The 16816-nt window shown below is 37.2% G+C and overlaps 1 protein-coding gene across 1 annotated transcript; it reads right to left on the bottom strand.

Annotated features, from left to right (window-relative positions):
- Positions 1 to 2598: 2598 nt before the first annotated feature.
- LOC311443979 (uncharacterized protein) lies at positions 2599 to 16229 on the bottom strand. Its single transcript, XM_084534691.1, has 7 exons — positions 14214 to 16229; positions 12324 to 12429; positions 10987 to 11160; positions 10167 to 10260; positions 7411 to 7499; positions 6228 to 6348; positions 2599 to 3848 (listed from the first exon to the last, which is right to left on the bottom strand). The coding sequence occupies exons 1-7, from the start codon at positions 14323 to 14325 to the stop codon at positions 3840 to 3842; spliced, it is 705 nt and encodes a 234-aa protein (XP_084390817.1). The 5' UTR covers positions 14326 to 16229; the 3' UTR covers positions 2599 to 3839.
- Between the last annotated feature and the right edge of the window lie 587 nt (positions 16230 to 16816).

The following is a 16816-nucleotide window of genomic DNA, read 5'->3' as shown; positions in this document are numbered from 1 at the left end:
CGGAGGCCCCCCGCGGCCCGCACGCTGCCGGCCCGAGAGGCCCGAGCCGGCCCCGCGCCTCCGTGGGGGGGGGGGGAGCACGGGCACCTGCTGCGGGGTGGGGGAGGCAGGGGAATGGCCGCCCCCCACCCCACATACACACGGCTCCGTGCCGGGGGGCATCGCCCCGGGCTCCCCCCTGGGTGCTCCGGTAGGGCCAGGGCTCAGGGCCCGCTTGGAAGTCCTGTCTTCTGCCCAGGCCTTCCCAAAATCCCAACCCAAGGGTGTTCAGAGAGGCCCAGCCGTGCTCCTGCCCCTATTCCCGGTGGTCTCAGAGGGCACAGACCCAAAGGGCACAGGGACAGCCTGGCAGTGCTGCAGCCTCGCTGCCCTCACCCCCAGCAACCAGAGGTAGCCCAAGGCACTCTCAGGGCCTTCATTCGTGCACAGCATTAAGGCAGTAAAGGCCAGTACCACTGCTACCAAAAATACACGTAACAAAAGAAAACGCTGGCATTATATTGAAAGGAACTGTTGGCACAGGTGTGGCGCTGAAGGCAGCTTTTCTCATTGCTTCGGGTGTGTCTGCATCAATACCATCACCTCCGCCACGACCCCATAGTACTCAATACAAGTGGTAGGTCCAGCAAAGATGGAAAAAAAATGTTCTAGGGAGGTAACAGTGATCCCTAACAAAGTGCAGGTCCTAAGTATTTACCATTTGCAGCTCTCTATTAACAATTACATTGATGAAATGATTGATGTAGTTGTTACCTACTCCTACAAGGTACATGGTCAACCCTCATACTTTGTCTCTTAATCAAGTATTCAAAAAAGAGATTTTGCTGTGTTTCACACACCCCTCTTCCTCCCCCCCAAGTTTTCTTTCTTTTAAGACATAAGCAGCAGAGTCATGGAATAAAGCTGCTGACCACAACATTCCACACACCGAATAAATACAATAATTAAGAATTACTGTAGATGTTATAGATGCTATAGATGTAATAGATGCTCTAGCAAAAGGTAGACATTATGATGAGAAAATTATTTTAAACTGATCAGCACAATTAGGAATGAGGGGAAAAATGAATGGGTACTTGCAAGACTGAATGCTTGTGGAATTGAGTGAATCTTACAAGGTGATTCAATCAGAAGAGCAGAAAAAGAGAGATAATTATCTTTCTTCAACAAAATCCCATCTGTGCTGTATTTTCTCTTCTGGAATAATATCAAGGGAAATCTCAAAAGTAAAATGAGCATAAAGTAGCAACAACAAGGCCACCGCCAACAGTGTGACACTGCACTCAACACCAGACCCAACATGTGAATGTGCAGAGCAAGGTAGCAGTTACAAGGAAAAGCAATCCAAAGCAGTGGTCAGAAGTCCAGAATGAAATAAAATAAAACCAACATCACCAAACCCAACCCAACCCAACCCGAGATACCAGGACTGCAGGTGTCCAAATAACAAAAGTCACTGCACTGAACCAGAAAGAATTGACAGACGCCAAAACACCACATTATACATTAATTTAAAATATTTATACCTGACAGGGAAGTAGCACATCATAACCATGCCAACTAGCAGAAGACCAGAACTGCTCTTTGCCCTTCAGCTCAAACATGAAGGTTTTAAGGATTTGCAGAGCTTCTCTGCTCTCCAGATAAGAGACAAACATCCAAAGCATAATGCTTTACAGATGACATAACCATAAAGGTATTCCTTAAGATTATAATTGTTACTATTAGTGACACCGGAGTATTTCAAGCAGTTGCTTCACACTTTTCTTTCACATACCACTGCCTGATGTTAAGATTGATGATCTGATCACAAGTGGTTAAATATATCAGGAGAAGTGCCTGTCCAGATATCCTCCAACCATAATGCAGGATCTTACAAGCAGATCACATTCAGAAAATCTCTGGTTTCTTTTCAATGAATTTTGGTGCGTGTTTTCAGCTCACCATGAAAAATGACCCTATCATTAGAGGATTTAACAGTTGGCAAATCTGCCCTCAATACATTTTAGGTCCAGACTTAAATGCCTACCAGTTTCTTGCAGTAGCAAAAGTAACATTGGTGAAACTTACCCACTTCAGACAGCTGTTGCACTGGGGAAGAAACAGAAACTTAAAAAGAAAATAAGAAAAAGCAATTGTGGCTGGAGATTTAAAGAATACCAGCCAGGATGGCAGCTAACTTACAGAGCCAAGATAAACTTTCAGCTTCAGACACCTTTTTTTTTTTTCTTTTTTTTTTTTCCCCCCAGTAGGAAGCTGTACCTACTCACTAAATTCTTGCAATGAACAGAATGCAAAATGATAGAGAAGCCAGAAACCTATTCAGACTTCATGAGCATACTTGCATAGGAAAGCCAATACAGTCTGGGCAATTGCTGAGAGTTGTGGAGAGCATGGAAAGTGCCAGGATGCAGTTAAGCCACAAAACTGCTTGCAGAGAAGGAATTCTGATTTATAAATACAAAATGCCAGTATTTTCATGTTCCTGAACACCTTAAGATTCTATTTTTGTCTTGCAGTTTCACATATCAATTAACATTATGGAAAAGAATCATTCATTATAATATGATTGAGACTTTTTGGGAAATGGGAAAAATATCCAGGACTTCTGTATCTTTTATTTGTTAGTTAGTGGTAAGGTAGTCAATTTTCCATAGCTTCATTTATTTTCATTATTAACAAAGCAAGTTACAAAGACAAACTGCATTTTTCAAGGCAAAACATTTGAGCTGTCTGGATCAACAAGAGGACTAAGGAAGACAAAATTACGAAGAAACAAGGGAGAACGGAATGGGTTCACAGGCTCAGTTTGCTGCGTCAGTCAATAGTTAGCCAATCTGATACATCTTGAGACACTGGGAAGAAAAGTGCCTTGGTTGTGCTTGCACAATGCTGCCGTGTCAGTGGGACTTGGTAGCTATGTCTGAGAACAGAGCCCTCCCTTCTACCTAATTCCTTGGGTTATTGGAGTACACAAGAATACAGACTTTACTACACAGTTCAAACTTGTATGTAATTAGTTGTTTAAATTCCTTACATATTGGCTCCTCTGGGGAAAAACAAAGAAATACCTGTCAGGGAACAGCAGGCTCTATGTGCTACAGTGCCCTGGAGAATCTTCCTAATTTTAGTCAGAGAAATTCATGGTCCTAGTAAAAGCATTAGACTAGAAACCACTGTCCACCAGCATACGGGCAGAGATAATGCAAGAAGGGGGCAAACATCACAAATAAATGGATAAGCCAAACAGACACCAAGAAGCAAAACCTGTACCCAGTAGAAGCTGTCTTTGACAAACCGTCTTGAGAAGTGAAAAAAAGATGCAGCTCCCCCCACTTTCCTTTTAATACAGATTTAAACCCTCCTGGGAAGCAATAAAGGAAGAATGATGATTAGCATACATATTTGTCATTTCTCATATTGAATTTTTGAGTCTTCCTTCTTTCCCGTGAATTTCTTCTGAAGAAAGGTGATTGGTACTTCTTGTCATTTAGGCACAGAACACAATTAATCACATAAGAACATGGGTCCAGACAGATGTGCAACAATTTAAGCAATATGTAGAAACAGCTGTATAAACTGTAAAATCAGGTATTCAAAAAGCTAAACTGTCATCAAATATAAAGCAAACAAATGGGATGGTAATTTCTGAAATATGTTTTGTTTTGTAATTGTCTTCTATACTTTTTTTTCCACAATAACTTCTAGTGCTTTCTAACAACTATTACTTTCTCTGTGTAACAGAGCACACAAGGTCTTACTGATCTCTCAGCATTTGGATTGTCCATTCATTGATCACACAGCAGGCTGAGACACTTCAGAAGTAGGGAGCACTGCTATCAGTATCTCTGGAAAGAGATTAAAATTAAACTGTTAGCATGACATACACTTTCTATTATGCTTGATATTAAAAATTTTGTATCTAGTCAACCTACATTTCTTTTACTAGTATCTGAACATACGCAGTTTTTACAAATGTGTATTCACCAATAGCTTTGGAAGATTATTTTTATGCAAATAACAATATATTTGTGTACACAAACACTTTGTGTGCACAAACTGAAAGAGGTTTTTGAAATATTTAAAAACATTTCAGCAGGCAGAAAAGCAGCAGCAACATGTTTTGTTACTGTTGTGGCTTGATTTTGTTTTTAAACTAAAGAAGGCTTCTTCAACATTTACGAGGGCCAAAGAAGTCTCAGGAATATTGTGGAAGACAAAATGTGGCCAGACATGGCCACTTTAATTTCTTCTGACCCTCTACTGACCCTTTGCAAATAATCCATAGGCTCATACTACTATTCTAACAAGGAAGTCCTGCATTTTCTTTCCTTTCTCATTTTTCCATTGAGTTAACTGCAAACTATGAGGAATACAGGACTCTAAAATACACGTACACACACACACTTCTTGGAACACTTACAAAAATAAATTTTTGGGTAGAAAAATTATGTAGATATTACATGACTTTCACAGGAGAAAAAAAAGGTACATCACAGATGGGTATTCCAAGAGGGGTAAACAAGGTTACAGACTCTGATATAATGCACGACTGGCTACTGATTTACATGTACAATAAGATACACAGGTAATATTCTCACCTTAATTAAGGATAGTAAAGGACATGACATCTCCTTTTAATTCATTTTCCACTGACTCTAAAGGCCCTCTTCTGCTGCTGTAACAGATGCCTTTCAGAACTGAGTTTTCTTTTTATAAAACGTTTACATTTTTCTTTTTATGAGAAGCTTTTCCTTTACCAACTGTTTTTTTTTAAACTCCTTTTGGAAGAAAACTACCTATTTTTTTATTGATATATAAGTTCAATTATATGTACACCTCCTGTACAGAAATAACCTCGAAGATTTATTTACATAAATCAATTCTAATCACAAACAAATTTTATCAAGATCCATGCCAGAAAGAGGTCGGTAGCTGACTAATGCTTTTAGCAATTTTGATAAGGTGATTTTTTTTTGGCATGGAAATGACTTACAATAAATGAATCTGTCTACCAATCATTCAATTTTTAGGGAAAAAAGCCCAGTGGAACACTTACTTATATAAATGAGTTCATAAGTTCCAGAATAAAGAACTCCATTTCTCTGTACATCATACTGCTTTTACATGAAACATATAATAGCAACTTTTCATGAAGCTTCAGTAAGTTTGAATTATTTACTGGTGGTGGGAGGATGGGATCAGGAACTTTGAAGTTTCAAAGGAAAGGTGCTTTGTAAGAGAAAAGTACTAATAGAATTACTCGCTTGTATCTTTCACACATCAGTGGAAATTTAGTTACAACTTTATTCAGTACAGAGTTCAGGAAACCTTTTAAATTTTAAAATGTTTACACTATCAGTAACAACACAGTTGTTACAAGACAGTTAACGCCTATATTACCATTACAGAAGTTTTCAGCACAGCTGGAAACGAACAGCTTGCTCTTTCACAGTATTTCCATGAAATCACAAGACATGCTGGCATGAAAAAGGAACAGGATTGGTAAAATGGGCACACAGCTTTTAGGCACTTATTTTTCATGTCAGACACTTACATTTCCTTTACTGTACAGTGAGTTATAACACAGAATTCCAATAGTTCCTCTGTCAGAGCTGCAGGGATATCTTGACTACTCTCTATTCTCTAGGGGCTGTCTTGGGAAACCATCCCTCAGTTTGGCGAAAAACCTCTCTATATGAGTAGTAACACCTAGATGTAAATGACTCAGAAAATTATCAACTCTTTGATATCTGATGAGAGAGGACAAGGTAACAGCATAAAGCTGCACCGAAGGAGGTTCAGACTGGACATTAAGAAAAATTTCTTCACCATGAGGGTGGTCAGACACTGGCAGAGGCTTCCCAGAGAGCTGGCTGATGCCCTGTGCCAGGCAGTGTCTGAGAGGCATGTAGGTAATGCCCTCAGTAATGGGTTCTACCTTTTGGGTAGCCCTGAGGCGGTCAGGCAGTTGGATTCAGTGATCTTTGAAGATGCCTTCTAACAAAACTGTGCTATTCTATTGTAAAATTTAGCCAGTCTAGAATGGAATTAGCAGACATGTATCCCAGAGGAAAATACCCGTATAGATAAAGGCATTTTTAGGACTTTTATTAGCTCACATCTTTACTTGGTGACACAAACACTAACAATTTTAGATATGAGGATTTGTTCTCAGTACCAACACAGAAGATTATATGACATGTAAGTATACTTTCTGTACGTACCTGATACTGTCTCACGTCTGCATAATGCGTACTGTTGTCTGGATAGGCAAATCTGTCATATTGTTGAGGTCGCTGGTTGGACACATACTCTGGTGTCCTTGATGGCTGAGGATACACACGACTACGCAAAAGAAAAAGAGGTTGTAAAACAGGTGTAATGATAAGGGCAATTAGATAAAGTATTTGTGTAATATGAAAATAAAAATAATACTGCCTAGTAACTATATGCATGACATACCAAGGCAATCACAACAATCTAATTGTTCTGTCTTTTAAGTTCCTTTTACCCTCAGACCATTTACCTCACAAACACTGATAAAAGTGAGTTAAACAATGCAACATATTCTCTGTTTTGTTTTTAAAAAACACTTGTACTGAACAGCGCCATAATATGTAATCAGCTAATCGTGAGAGGTAGACCTTCCAAATTTTCAATGTTTATATTAAAAAATAAATTTAAAAAAAAATAGGCCTGATGGACCAAATATCAGAAAGCTCCAGTCTGTTTCTACAGTAGGACCCTGCTACTTATGAGAAGAATGTTCTGCTCTCATATAGCTGCTCCATGGTAAACAAGTTCACTGCAAAAGTTGTGGGCTGTTGACTGGTGTTATTGTGGGGGAATAAAGCAAAGAAGCAAAGCTAAGGAAACTGCTTCCTAAAAAATAACGAAAATGAATACATTCGTAATTGTTAGAGGAAAACCATACAAGCCTTTGCATCAATCAGTATTTTAGAATTTAGCTTCAGAAAGAAGAGAAATTCACACTTTTTCATTTTGGTGTTACATTAGGAAAACAGACTTTAGGCAGCATACTTTAAAAACATTATGTAAAACGAAGGTAAGTTGAAGTCTTACACTCCAAGCTGATAAATTTACTCAGGTGTGCCAGTACACATTTAGTATTGATATATGAAACAGTCCTAGAAATCTTGCAGCAACGCTGTTTGAATGATACAAGGTATAAGAGAATAAAGAAAAAAAAATCAGGAAAAATAACTTCTTTCTGTAGCAGACTCTAGCTACAAAATAACACGAGTAACCTAGTCAAACACTTAGCCATTTTACTGGATCTTTGTCAGTTGTGTGCTACTGGCAAAACTACAAAGTAATTCGCAGTCTTCAAACCAAAGTATAACGGAAAATGAACAACAACAACAAAAAGGAAAAATAATAGCATACGTATAATTATCTGGTTGACTTGAGGTCGGGAAATCATCAAAATCTTGTCTTCTCAGTACAGCTTTTGGCATTTTTCCAATCCAGGCGTCCTGTTTGTAAGGGATTAGATGGTTACAAAGTGAAAAAAGGTAATAAATAATAAAAATAGCTCACCAGGTACAGTATGTTAGCAATTGTTTTTGGTGGAAAAAATGTATAAACCTATTTGTTTATCAGTTATAAAATACATTGTTTGTTATAGACACATTTTAATATGTATAAATTCAATTTATCTAAAAAGACTCAGTAGAAGAAAAACCTTTAAATATTTTGGTCATGTGGAAAACGTACCTCTGAGACATAACTGAGAGATACCCAGGTAAGTCTCTGCGCAAGTTAAGTGAACTAGGTATTAAGGGTCTGATTGAGGCCTGCAATTTTTGTTGAGTCTCTTATGATTAAAGATATTAAAAAAAAAACACCATTCCAAAAATAGCAGTGGATTTACTTCATATTTATGCAACACAGAGTCCAAAATTAAACTGAATACAATGACTGATAATTAAAATCAATTCAATATTGCTGTTTAATTTAAACTGGCTTCTGTCTTCGAAGACATATTGCTAGAGGAAGAAGGAAAACATGAAGAAACAAAATATCTATTCTATACTGTTCATAAAACTAGTAAAATATATTAATTTGCTAAAGGTATCTTTGTTTAGAAATACAATGACCTGAGGTAATTTTCAAAACATGATACCCTCAGGAGAGGGAGCAACATTCAGGGTACTTCATCTGCAAGAGCTGAAGCTGTCAGATACAGATTTCAGCTTATTCTCGGGCCTCCCTCAGGCAGCTTTGGCAAAGGCTCCTCAGACTACATAACAATACGTGCACTTGCCTGCCTTGTCAGCAGCTCACTTTTTCCTGACCACCACATCTAGCAAGGAGATGAGGCAGGCAGAAACACACCATGTGCCTCTGGGCTACAGCTTGCTGTCCGGAGCATGAGGAAGTAGGAAGTACTGCAGCCTTACTCAACACAGTTGTTTTACAGTAGTACTTCTTCCCTGAACAAAATGTGCAGGATTTCATCTGATTTACACTTTGAAAGTGACACCATTAGTTACATGAAATCCAGAATTATTTAAAAAATAAACAGCACCATCTGCTGGTGAAGGTAGGCTCATGTCTTAGTTTTTCCCCAGAACATTTCCAAGACATCGATACTTCACAATTACATTTCACAGAAAATAATCTATCATACTAGATTACCTTTTCTCATACAGCCTATAAAGTATTGTATTCTCATACTGTATTCTCCTATAAAGTAATGTATTCTCAGCGAGTATACACTCTTATGTATAATCACTTGAAGTACAGAATGAGGAAACGAATAGACACACAAAAATATACTCCCATTCATCTTTCTTTTTATTTCAGATTTCCTGTTCTGATCTTGGAAAGTATTTATCCGCCTTTTCTTTGCGCTAACCACTAGTTCAAGTGATGGTCACCTTGCCTAATGGGAAAACCTTGCATGCCAATGTTAGCCTAGTCCTGAGTCAGCATCCATCCCTTCATGGACCAAAGGCCAAATCCCAACTCAGTCACAGATAATAGTGGTAATCTTGTAAATGACTCTGTCTGCTCTATCTAGGAATGTTGCAAAGGTCCCAGTGAAATACTTTGTTACAAAGGTGGTGCAGGTAATTTAATCTCAGATTTGTTTAAGGGAGTTTTTCCTTTCTAATACAGACACCAGGAAATGGTTAAATATTCTAGCCCCAAACCTAACACACCTGTAGGCAGTGAATTTTAAATAGATATAGTGAGATCTGCGCCAGCGGGGCTTATAAATTAGGTAGTTACATACTGTTTACTGAATACTGTGTATTCATAGATTATGCAGCTGAGAAAGGATAAAGATCAACAACATATTTGTTACAGCCACATCTTTCTGATTATCTAAACCGATCCCCCCCAGACTTCAAAAATGTCATTGAGAAGCATTGCTCACAACTTGAAAAGAAAAGAAGGGTCACATTATTGCGATTAATCCAGTCTGTGAATTCTTAATCTACTGGAAGTGGAATGAAATGTATTTGAAATATATCTAATTCTCAAAGTTTTAAGTCACAAATAGCTGTGGGACTTTACTGATAACTCTCATTCAAGCAAAAGAATTTGAAACTGAATAGATCTTTCCTCCGGTGAAGTACAATGAATAAACAGTCAAATAAAACTGCAGGTGTGGCTCTTCAAGCAGTTTAAACCGGTTCAAGTCTAGAGAGTACCAAATTCTCTCTCTCTGACAATGCATTCCTGGCCCTTTCATTGCACTGGCACTAGCACCAGTAAACCACATGCAGTGACCGAGTTCATGAGCTGGTAAGGCTGAAGCTAGCTTGCTAGGCAGCTGGTAGAGCACAGTGATGACACAAGGGAAGAGGCTAGAGCATGTAGCTTGAGCTTATATTCAAATTCTCTCTCTTTATAATGCAGGTATTCTAACTAGCCTAGGAAACATTTATTTGGTATGGTTTTAAAATAATCCCTAGTTCTTTGCTTTCTCTTATGCAAACGAGATTTATTCCACACATCCTGGAAATCAAGTACTGCGCAAATAAAATGAAGATTTTGAACTCAGATTAATTTTTAGTTTGACCAGATGACAATTTTATGCTATTAATATACCACTCTGCTGAACCACAAAATCATCTCCAACTTCCACTAGAATGAGGAACAGGTGATACACACCACACAACATCTCTTACCCTTGGTGGCTGCTGATGTCCCAGGTTACCAGACAGCTCATGAGTAAATGCAGGGTTATGCTGTGCTTCACGGTATGGAGAATTTGTCTGTTTCCTGGCGGTGGGGGGGGAACGTGCATTTAGAACATTAGCAAGTTTTGCAGGTCACACTGAATCTTTTTGTGCTGCAGATTTGTTCAAAAACCCTATCATAAGTTTAGATTTACTGTGGAATGACTATGTGAGAGCTATGTATTATTGCATTCTTCAATGACAGAAAGAAGGAAAGGAGGGGAAAAAATATATATATTTTTTCAATATGTACTTGGGTCAGATTCCAAAGAAAAAAAGCACAGAAGTGTTGAAAGCAAAGAGCAGGTCAAATTGCCAATACTTAGGACCAAAGAATGAGTGGAATAGCATTTAATCTGCAAGGCTCTTGCCAATATTTAATGGTCTTATATCCTTTTCATTTTAAAATTTGTGGAAAGAAAGTCAAGCCTTACTAGCAAATAAATCAACAAGAAAGATTCGCCAGTCTTGAGTTAAAGTAGTAAATGGACATAGTAATCTTTAAAGCTTGCCTGTTTAGTCTTAAACAAGAGAAACAATGACTTTGAGTGAGTTTGTGCACACAGTGGTAAAGAGTTGAATAACTGTTAAGGTGCTTTGATTTAGGTTTAGACTGCACAAAGAATAAGAATACTTTGGTAGAGGATGATAGATGGCAAGTTTGATTTAAATATCAAGAGGTTAAAAATTAACTAGAATGCCAGACTTCTTTTGCTGTACTTCCATTTTGATTATAAAAGCCCTTTTCACTGCATACAGAGTAACTTACCCTTCTGTTTTGCTTGTACAGTAGTGCACACACTGGAATATTACAATAACTAGGAAAACCAGTGCTACTGCAGGAAGAATGGCTACTAAAATTAAATCCACTGTGCTCCAAAGCTGGTTGCATTTAGGGCCCATGTACCAATAATCCTTCCAGCCCTCTTTGTAGTAATCACATCTGTAAACAAAAACATTTTAGAAACATCATTTTAGTTTAAAAATAAGTAATAAAAAATGGAAATATATTACTATTTAATTATTAATTATTGAATACAGCATGGGTCAAAGGATTCAGTACTTTTCTCTGTTCATCTACAGATGTTTCTTATCTGAGAAAATGTCTACCCTTCGTATTCTAGATCTGATGCAAATGCACTCTGCCAGTCTCTGGGTCAACCAATAACTGCAAATCCAGGCTAGCATTGCAGTAAAACCAAGATGATAAGCTTTGCTGAGAACTGGGTGTATTTCTCCAGTCACAGCACGATTCCGGTCAAAGATCTTTTTGCCAACAGTAAGCATGTAAAACCTTCAGTATCTCCTGAACAGATACACAGATATCTTACCATAATTAATATGCGATGCATATATTGACCTGGATATGATTTAAAATACATATTTATAGTTTCAAGAACGTAGCATTGTACTTGTTGGGGTTGCACTAACATTTAGACAGAATACTCAGTTATCTGATCTGGTATATGTTGGCTAAAACTGGAGGTCAGCTGCATACAAATAAACAACCAAATATTATGAATATATTTCTTTGACTCAACCAGGTAATCAGACGAGCTTCACAATTCGGCCCTGTTATTTTCTTGTTGATTTCCTGCAACAAGTGTAAGGGTCAAACTGTATGTATAAAAAAATTATGCCAAATATGTGAACAAGATCTTCTGTTCATATGATGATTTTTTTAAAGGAAAAAAGCAAACACAGAAAGGAGAGTAGGATGCTTATATATCTGATTTTTTTTTAAACTTTAAAGAAATTTTGATTTACCTCGAAAAAACTGTCATGACTTATTTCAGTTCTAAAGTACAATATCTGAGACAATAGCAAGCATGTGAAATTCGAGGATTGTAGTACTTATCTAAACTATGAAATAGTTCTAAAAAAAAAAACTAAACAATAAAATGTTACACTCATATCCCAGATGTGACGCTTTGTAGCAGATTTATAATCTTATTCAGACTGTGAACCAAGAACTACATCTACTGTTGTGGATCACCACTGCAGGGTCTAAATTTAGCTCTTCATTAACAATGCATTTGACAAGCTGCATTTACATGGCATATAATTAAAAAAATAAAAAACATGTAAGAGAAAACCACACCCTACCTGCAAAAAGGTTTTTCATTTTTACATTGACAAGAGATATTTGTAGGACAGAAGTCGCCTGTATCACCCAGGCAGGCTTTAAAGTCCTCAACTGCAGTGCAGTTGGCTGTAAGTCAAAAGAAAACAAATATTTTAATGCATTTATACAGTAACATACTGTTAGTGGGCTGTATTTCTAATTACATCAGAAACATAAGCTTCATATGGAGTACTCTTCACAGAGTACTAAATCTTACTTTCCAGTGACTTGCCCCTTTAAACTTTTGAAATGATTTGAGAAATGAAGGCTTACCTGCTCAAGTTACTTTGAATTTGTACTCAACCTTCCAATTAGCCAGGAAATGTATGGCTGACATTACTATAATTTCTATGGCATCATTTATGTGTGGCTATATGTAAATTGCACTATGCATCATCTCTGAATTGTTGGCAAATACTATAAATAATGAAACCCATTTGAGACTCAAACCTTCTAATTATAATACCAAGCGAAACCTTTTTGTGTGTTTTGCATTATGATTATTCCTTATTTTCCTACACAAAAGGATTTGTTTTGCATGAATATGGGTTCTCCTCCAACTCTTCTTCTGTGTAACATTGTGGGCTGTAAATTATGTTCCAGAAGTTGACTGCTTACAATACTACAGAAACATATGGCTGTCTAAAAATAATTTCCTCATTAGCAAACCTTAATCAGACACCAGAAGTTACCGCATTTGGAACTCACACCCTGCAGTCTTTGCTACCTGTTTCTTCCCTATGATTCAGACTAAATGCTGTACTCATCACTCATACCAGGAAGGTACAAGATGACTCAGAGGTTCTGGTGAAAAGCCAGTGAAGTCTAGGATTTAGGGAGATGTATCTGAAAACTTTAACCTGTAAAGTACAACCGAGTGATCAACTGATAGACACCACTGGAGAGGCTGAGGGAGAGAATGACAACTGGTAGGCTGTACATTGCAAGGCCAAGCACCACTATGATACTCTTAAAAAAAAAACAACCAACCAACAATATGGCTGAGTATTATTTTGCATAGCTTTTCACAATGAAAAGATGTGCTTTTAGAGTGTGCCCTTTGACATTAAGGCCGTAATATTCTATTTCATTAAGGAATACACCACTGAGCCCCTCATAATACTAACTTTAAAAATGTAAAAAAAAAAAAAAAAAAAAAAAAAAAAAAAAAAAAAAAAAAAAAAAAGAAAATCCTCCAATTAAAAAAATCCTGACCAATCCTACACACATCAACAGAATCAGAGATACTTCCATAAAACTTATTTAAAATAACCTTTTTTCAATGCATTCTGGCTATCATGCTTAGTTAATGATCATTTTCTCTCTTTTCATCTCAAAAAATTTCGAAAAATACTTTCTATAAAATTAATGTACAAATTTTTAAAATCCATGTAGTGAATACTACTTCCTACTGAAAAAGAACCCAATTGCCTTATTTGTTTAACATACTTCCCATTTGACAGGGTAACTTAAAATGGTTCAAAACTACCAGACAACATAATATATCTGTTGCATTTCATATGGTTATGATCTTCATAATGTATAGAATACACGATAACAGGTGTAAGTGAAAGCATTTTTGTCTTCTATGTCTCTATAAAGTATCACTACACTCTTAGCAGTATAGAACCCCAAAACTATGAAAAACTTCAGCAAACATGGTTAAGCAGCTATCACACAAAGGTTTTAACATTTTCATTGTTTGCCCATAAATAAAAATTATCTCTACCTAACCAGTAAGGAGAATTTACTCGGAAACAATAGCATTGGAATCACAATACCATAGAAGCACTGCCAAAGTTTGGCCAGCTATTTGATAAAAGCATCACTCTTCTAACAAGCTATAGCGCAAAAATGCGACCATTTCTTACGTTCTGAGGCTTGTTGACTCAGCGAAACACCGGCCAGCAACAGAATGAAAAGCAAGACGTTAGGAACGGACATCCTGAAGCCGAGCGTGGTAACAGATGGTTTCTTCCACATTTTGCTAACAGCAGAATGCACTTTCTGCTACTGTTATTGACTGTCGCAAGTCAAGGATCACGGATTTTGAGCTTGTTTTACAGCATCCTTCTCTATAAAAATTACTAATTAACTTATGCCAGATACAACTTCCTGGTAATCTCTGCAGTCTATTTTCTTTGACAGAAACTGGGTAGTTACATCTAAAGAATTTGAGTGCTACCAAAAGAAATCGTAGAAGACAGGTAGGTCCCCGTGACAAGACAGAGCTGTGAGGACTGCTCTCCTGGGACAGAGAGCACAAGCATGCACCTTTACAGGCAGCCACTCTATATAGTATAATGTTTAGCATTTTTCAGGCAGCTTTTTTCAGTTTTGGGGGGCTGCATTTGAGCAATCCCAGCATTAGAAACACATTGCATGTAACTGTTACCTAAAATTAGTTAAGCACTCTTTTAGGCTGTCTTGTGTTTTTTTTTTTTTTTTTTTTTTTTAGCTGCCAAAAACGATTTATACGTGATGCTTACATGCACATTCTATTATTTTAGTCTTGAAAATAATAACTGAATAAGAGTAACTGACTTAAAATCTGCTTTACTGAAACTAATCTTAGCAAGAGTCCCAATTACAATACACAGTAGTGACACCCAACTCACTAGCTCATGCTAGAAATCTTAGTGCGCTACAAAGATTTGTAGTTGACAGCACTGGTGTCAGTGGATTTCAACAGCCCACTGAGTGCCTTACTTAATCGAAGTTGACTCCTTTGAAGTACTACCAATGTCAACATCTCCAGAAACTGGAAAACTACAGGAGAAGAGAGGAGGGAGAAATTAAGATCTGAAAAAAGTGCTAAACAACAAATCTCTAGTATTTAATCTCTTTCATTATTACAACAATTTATATTATTTATTTTCTATGTGATTTCTATGATGCTATGGTTTGATAAGATGCACTTTGCACAATGAATGCTTTGTTTTTCAAGTGCTTTAGCAGTCTTCAAGAAACTGGTATGAGCAGGAAGCTTTAAACCCTGGAAAAATGTGGAAGGAGGAACAGAAACTCCAATTATTACTTCCTGGGTGAGGAAATAACCTCAGTCACTTTATGGGCCCTGAGCTACAGCCTGAGTCAGGTTACAAACAAAGTTACAAAGGAGAGAATGGGAAAGTGTTTATCCATTCTTCTGAGACTAAAATTAACTAAGGATGATTTAGAAGGGCATTTCTCCCCCAAACTACACAAGAAAATATTTTTGAAGTAGTTCAATTTCAAAATCACACCGTCTGTTTAGTACCTTTACTTCTGAAAAAGTGCTACGTTCATGAAAAAGATTACTTTGGTCACATTATACTCAGTTTATGCAGTATTACTCTTGCAGTTTCCACAGTAGGCTGAAACAGACACACAAAAGGACAATTTTGGTCTACCTTCACATCAAATGTTCCCTGAAAAAAAATTCACTGCACAGTAATATCCTCAATTTGTAACGGCTTCTGTGTGAACACACATGAATAAATGGAGATACACCCAAAGTTTGTAAAATACAAGCTGTTTAGAAATTTGTTAGTACAAATTACAGTTTTTATGATGATGCTCTTGACATTTCTCTCTAACTCAAGATCCCAACACATATTTCTTTGTTTAACAGGAAATAGTTGCTTATGAACACATGCCAAATGCAGTTACGTAACAGAAAGGTACACTTTAACCTTTATTTTTCAAAGGATAAATAATTATCTGTAAAAATCAATGCCTGTCATATTGTAAATTCTTAGAACAATACTGCTTTGACTGTAATGCCAACAGTTTTATAGCAGGGGATAAGACCGATTCTCAACCCTGCCAGAAGACTGTTTCACAACAGATACCAGAATCATACTGTTTTCTCAAACAAGAAAAGAGAAATTAACATATACCTCAGTAAGAAAAAATGTGTCATCTTTCCTTCGACATAACACAAAAGCATAAGTACCTGTCAGTTCACATACTTTGCTCTTCCAGCTGACACGAAATTTTCCCTCTGGCTCCAGTTCACAACTTCTGAGTGCTAAGCACTAAACACAGGCGCTTCATGTTGTGGGATAAAGAAACACCTCCACCTCCACCAGGGCTTTCAAATTTGATTAAAACAGAAGATGAAGGAATTTTTTGATTTGCGATTTTTACACAGGTGAGTTGTTCTAATCAGTAAAAGCAATTTCTTACAACCCATAACTGAAAAGTCAAAGAGTGAATTGCATCTGGAATAGCGGTATTCTGACTCTGCCCCTCAAACTCCAAACGCCCAAATGAACATCCCTTTCACCCTTTTCAAGTCAGCGCTACAACTTTTATTTCTCTTTCTTTTTTCCTTCTACAAGTTGTTAGTATGTACTGAGACACTCTTTCTTGTAGGATGAAGTAGATGTAGCTATTAGACTTGAAAACATAAAAAAGTTTCTTCAAGTAAAAAAATGAGTACACCAACAGGATTTTCCACCTTTGAGATTTCCTTCTCCTTAGCATTTCT

This window comes from Aythya ferina, assembly GCF_964211825.1.
Source record: "Aythya ferina genome assembly, chromosome: 13".
NCBI lineage: Eukaryota > Metazoa > Chordata > Aves > Anseriformes > Anatidae > Aythya > Aythya ferina.
Note: the sequence above shows the minus strand (reverse complement) of the source record. Positions and strands in the feature narration are given on the sequence as shown.

Coding starts and splice junctions, on each gene's coding strand:
- LOC311443979 (XM_084534691.1), bottom strand. CDS start 14,325: ATGTGGAAGAAACCATCTGTTACCACGCTCGGCTTCAGGATGTCCGTT. Junction 12,430..14,213: donor GAGTCAACAAGCCTCAGAAC/GTAAGAAATGGT, acceptor TTTGACTTACAG/CCAACTGCACTGCAGTTGAG. Junction 6,349..7,410: donor AGTCAACCAGATAATTATAC/GTATGCTATTAT, acceptor TCTTTTGCGTAG/TCGTGTGTATCCTCAGCCAT.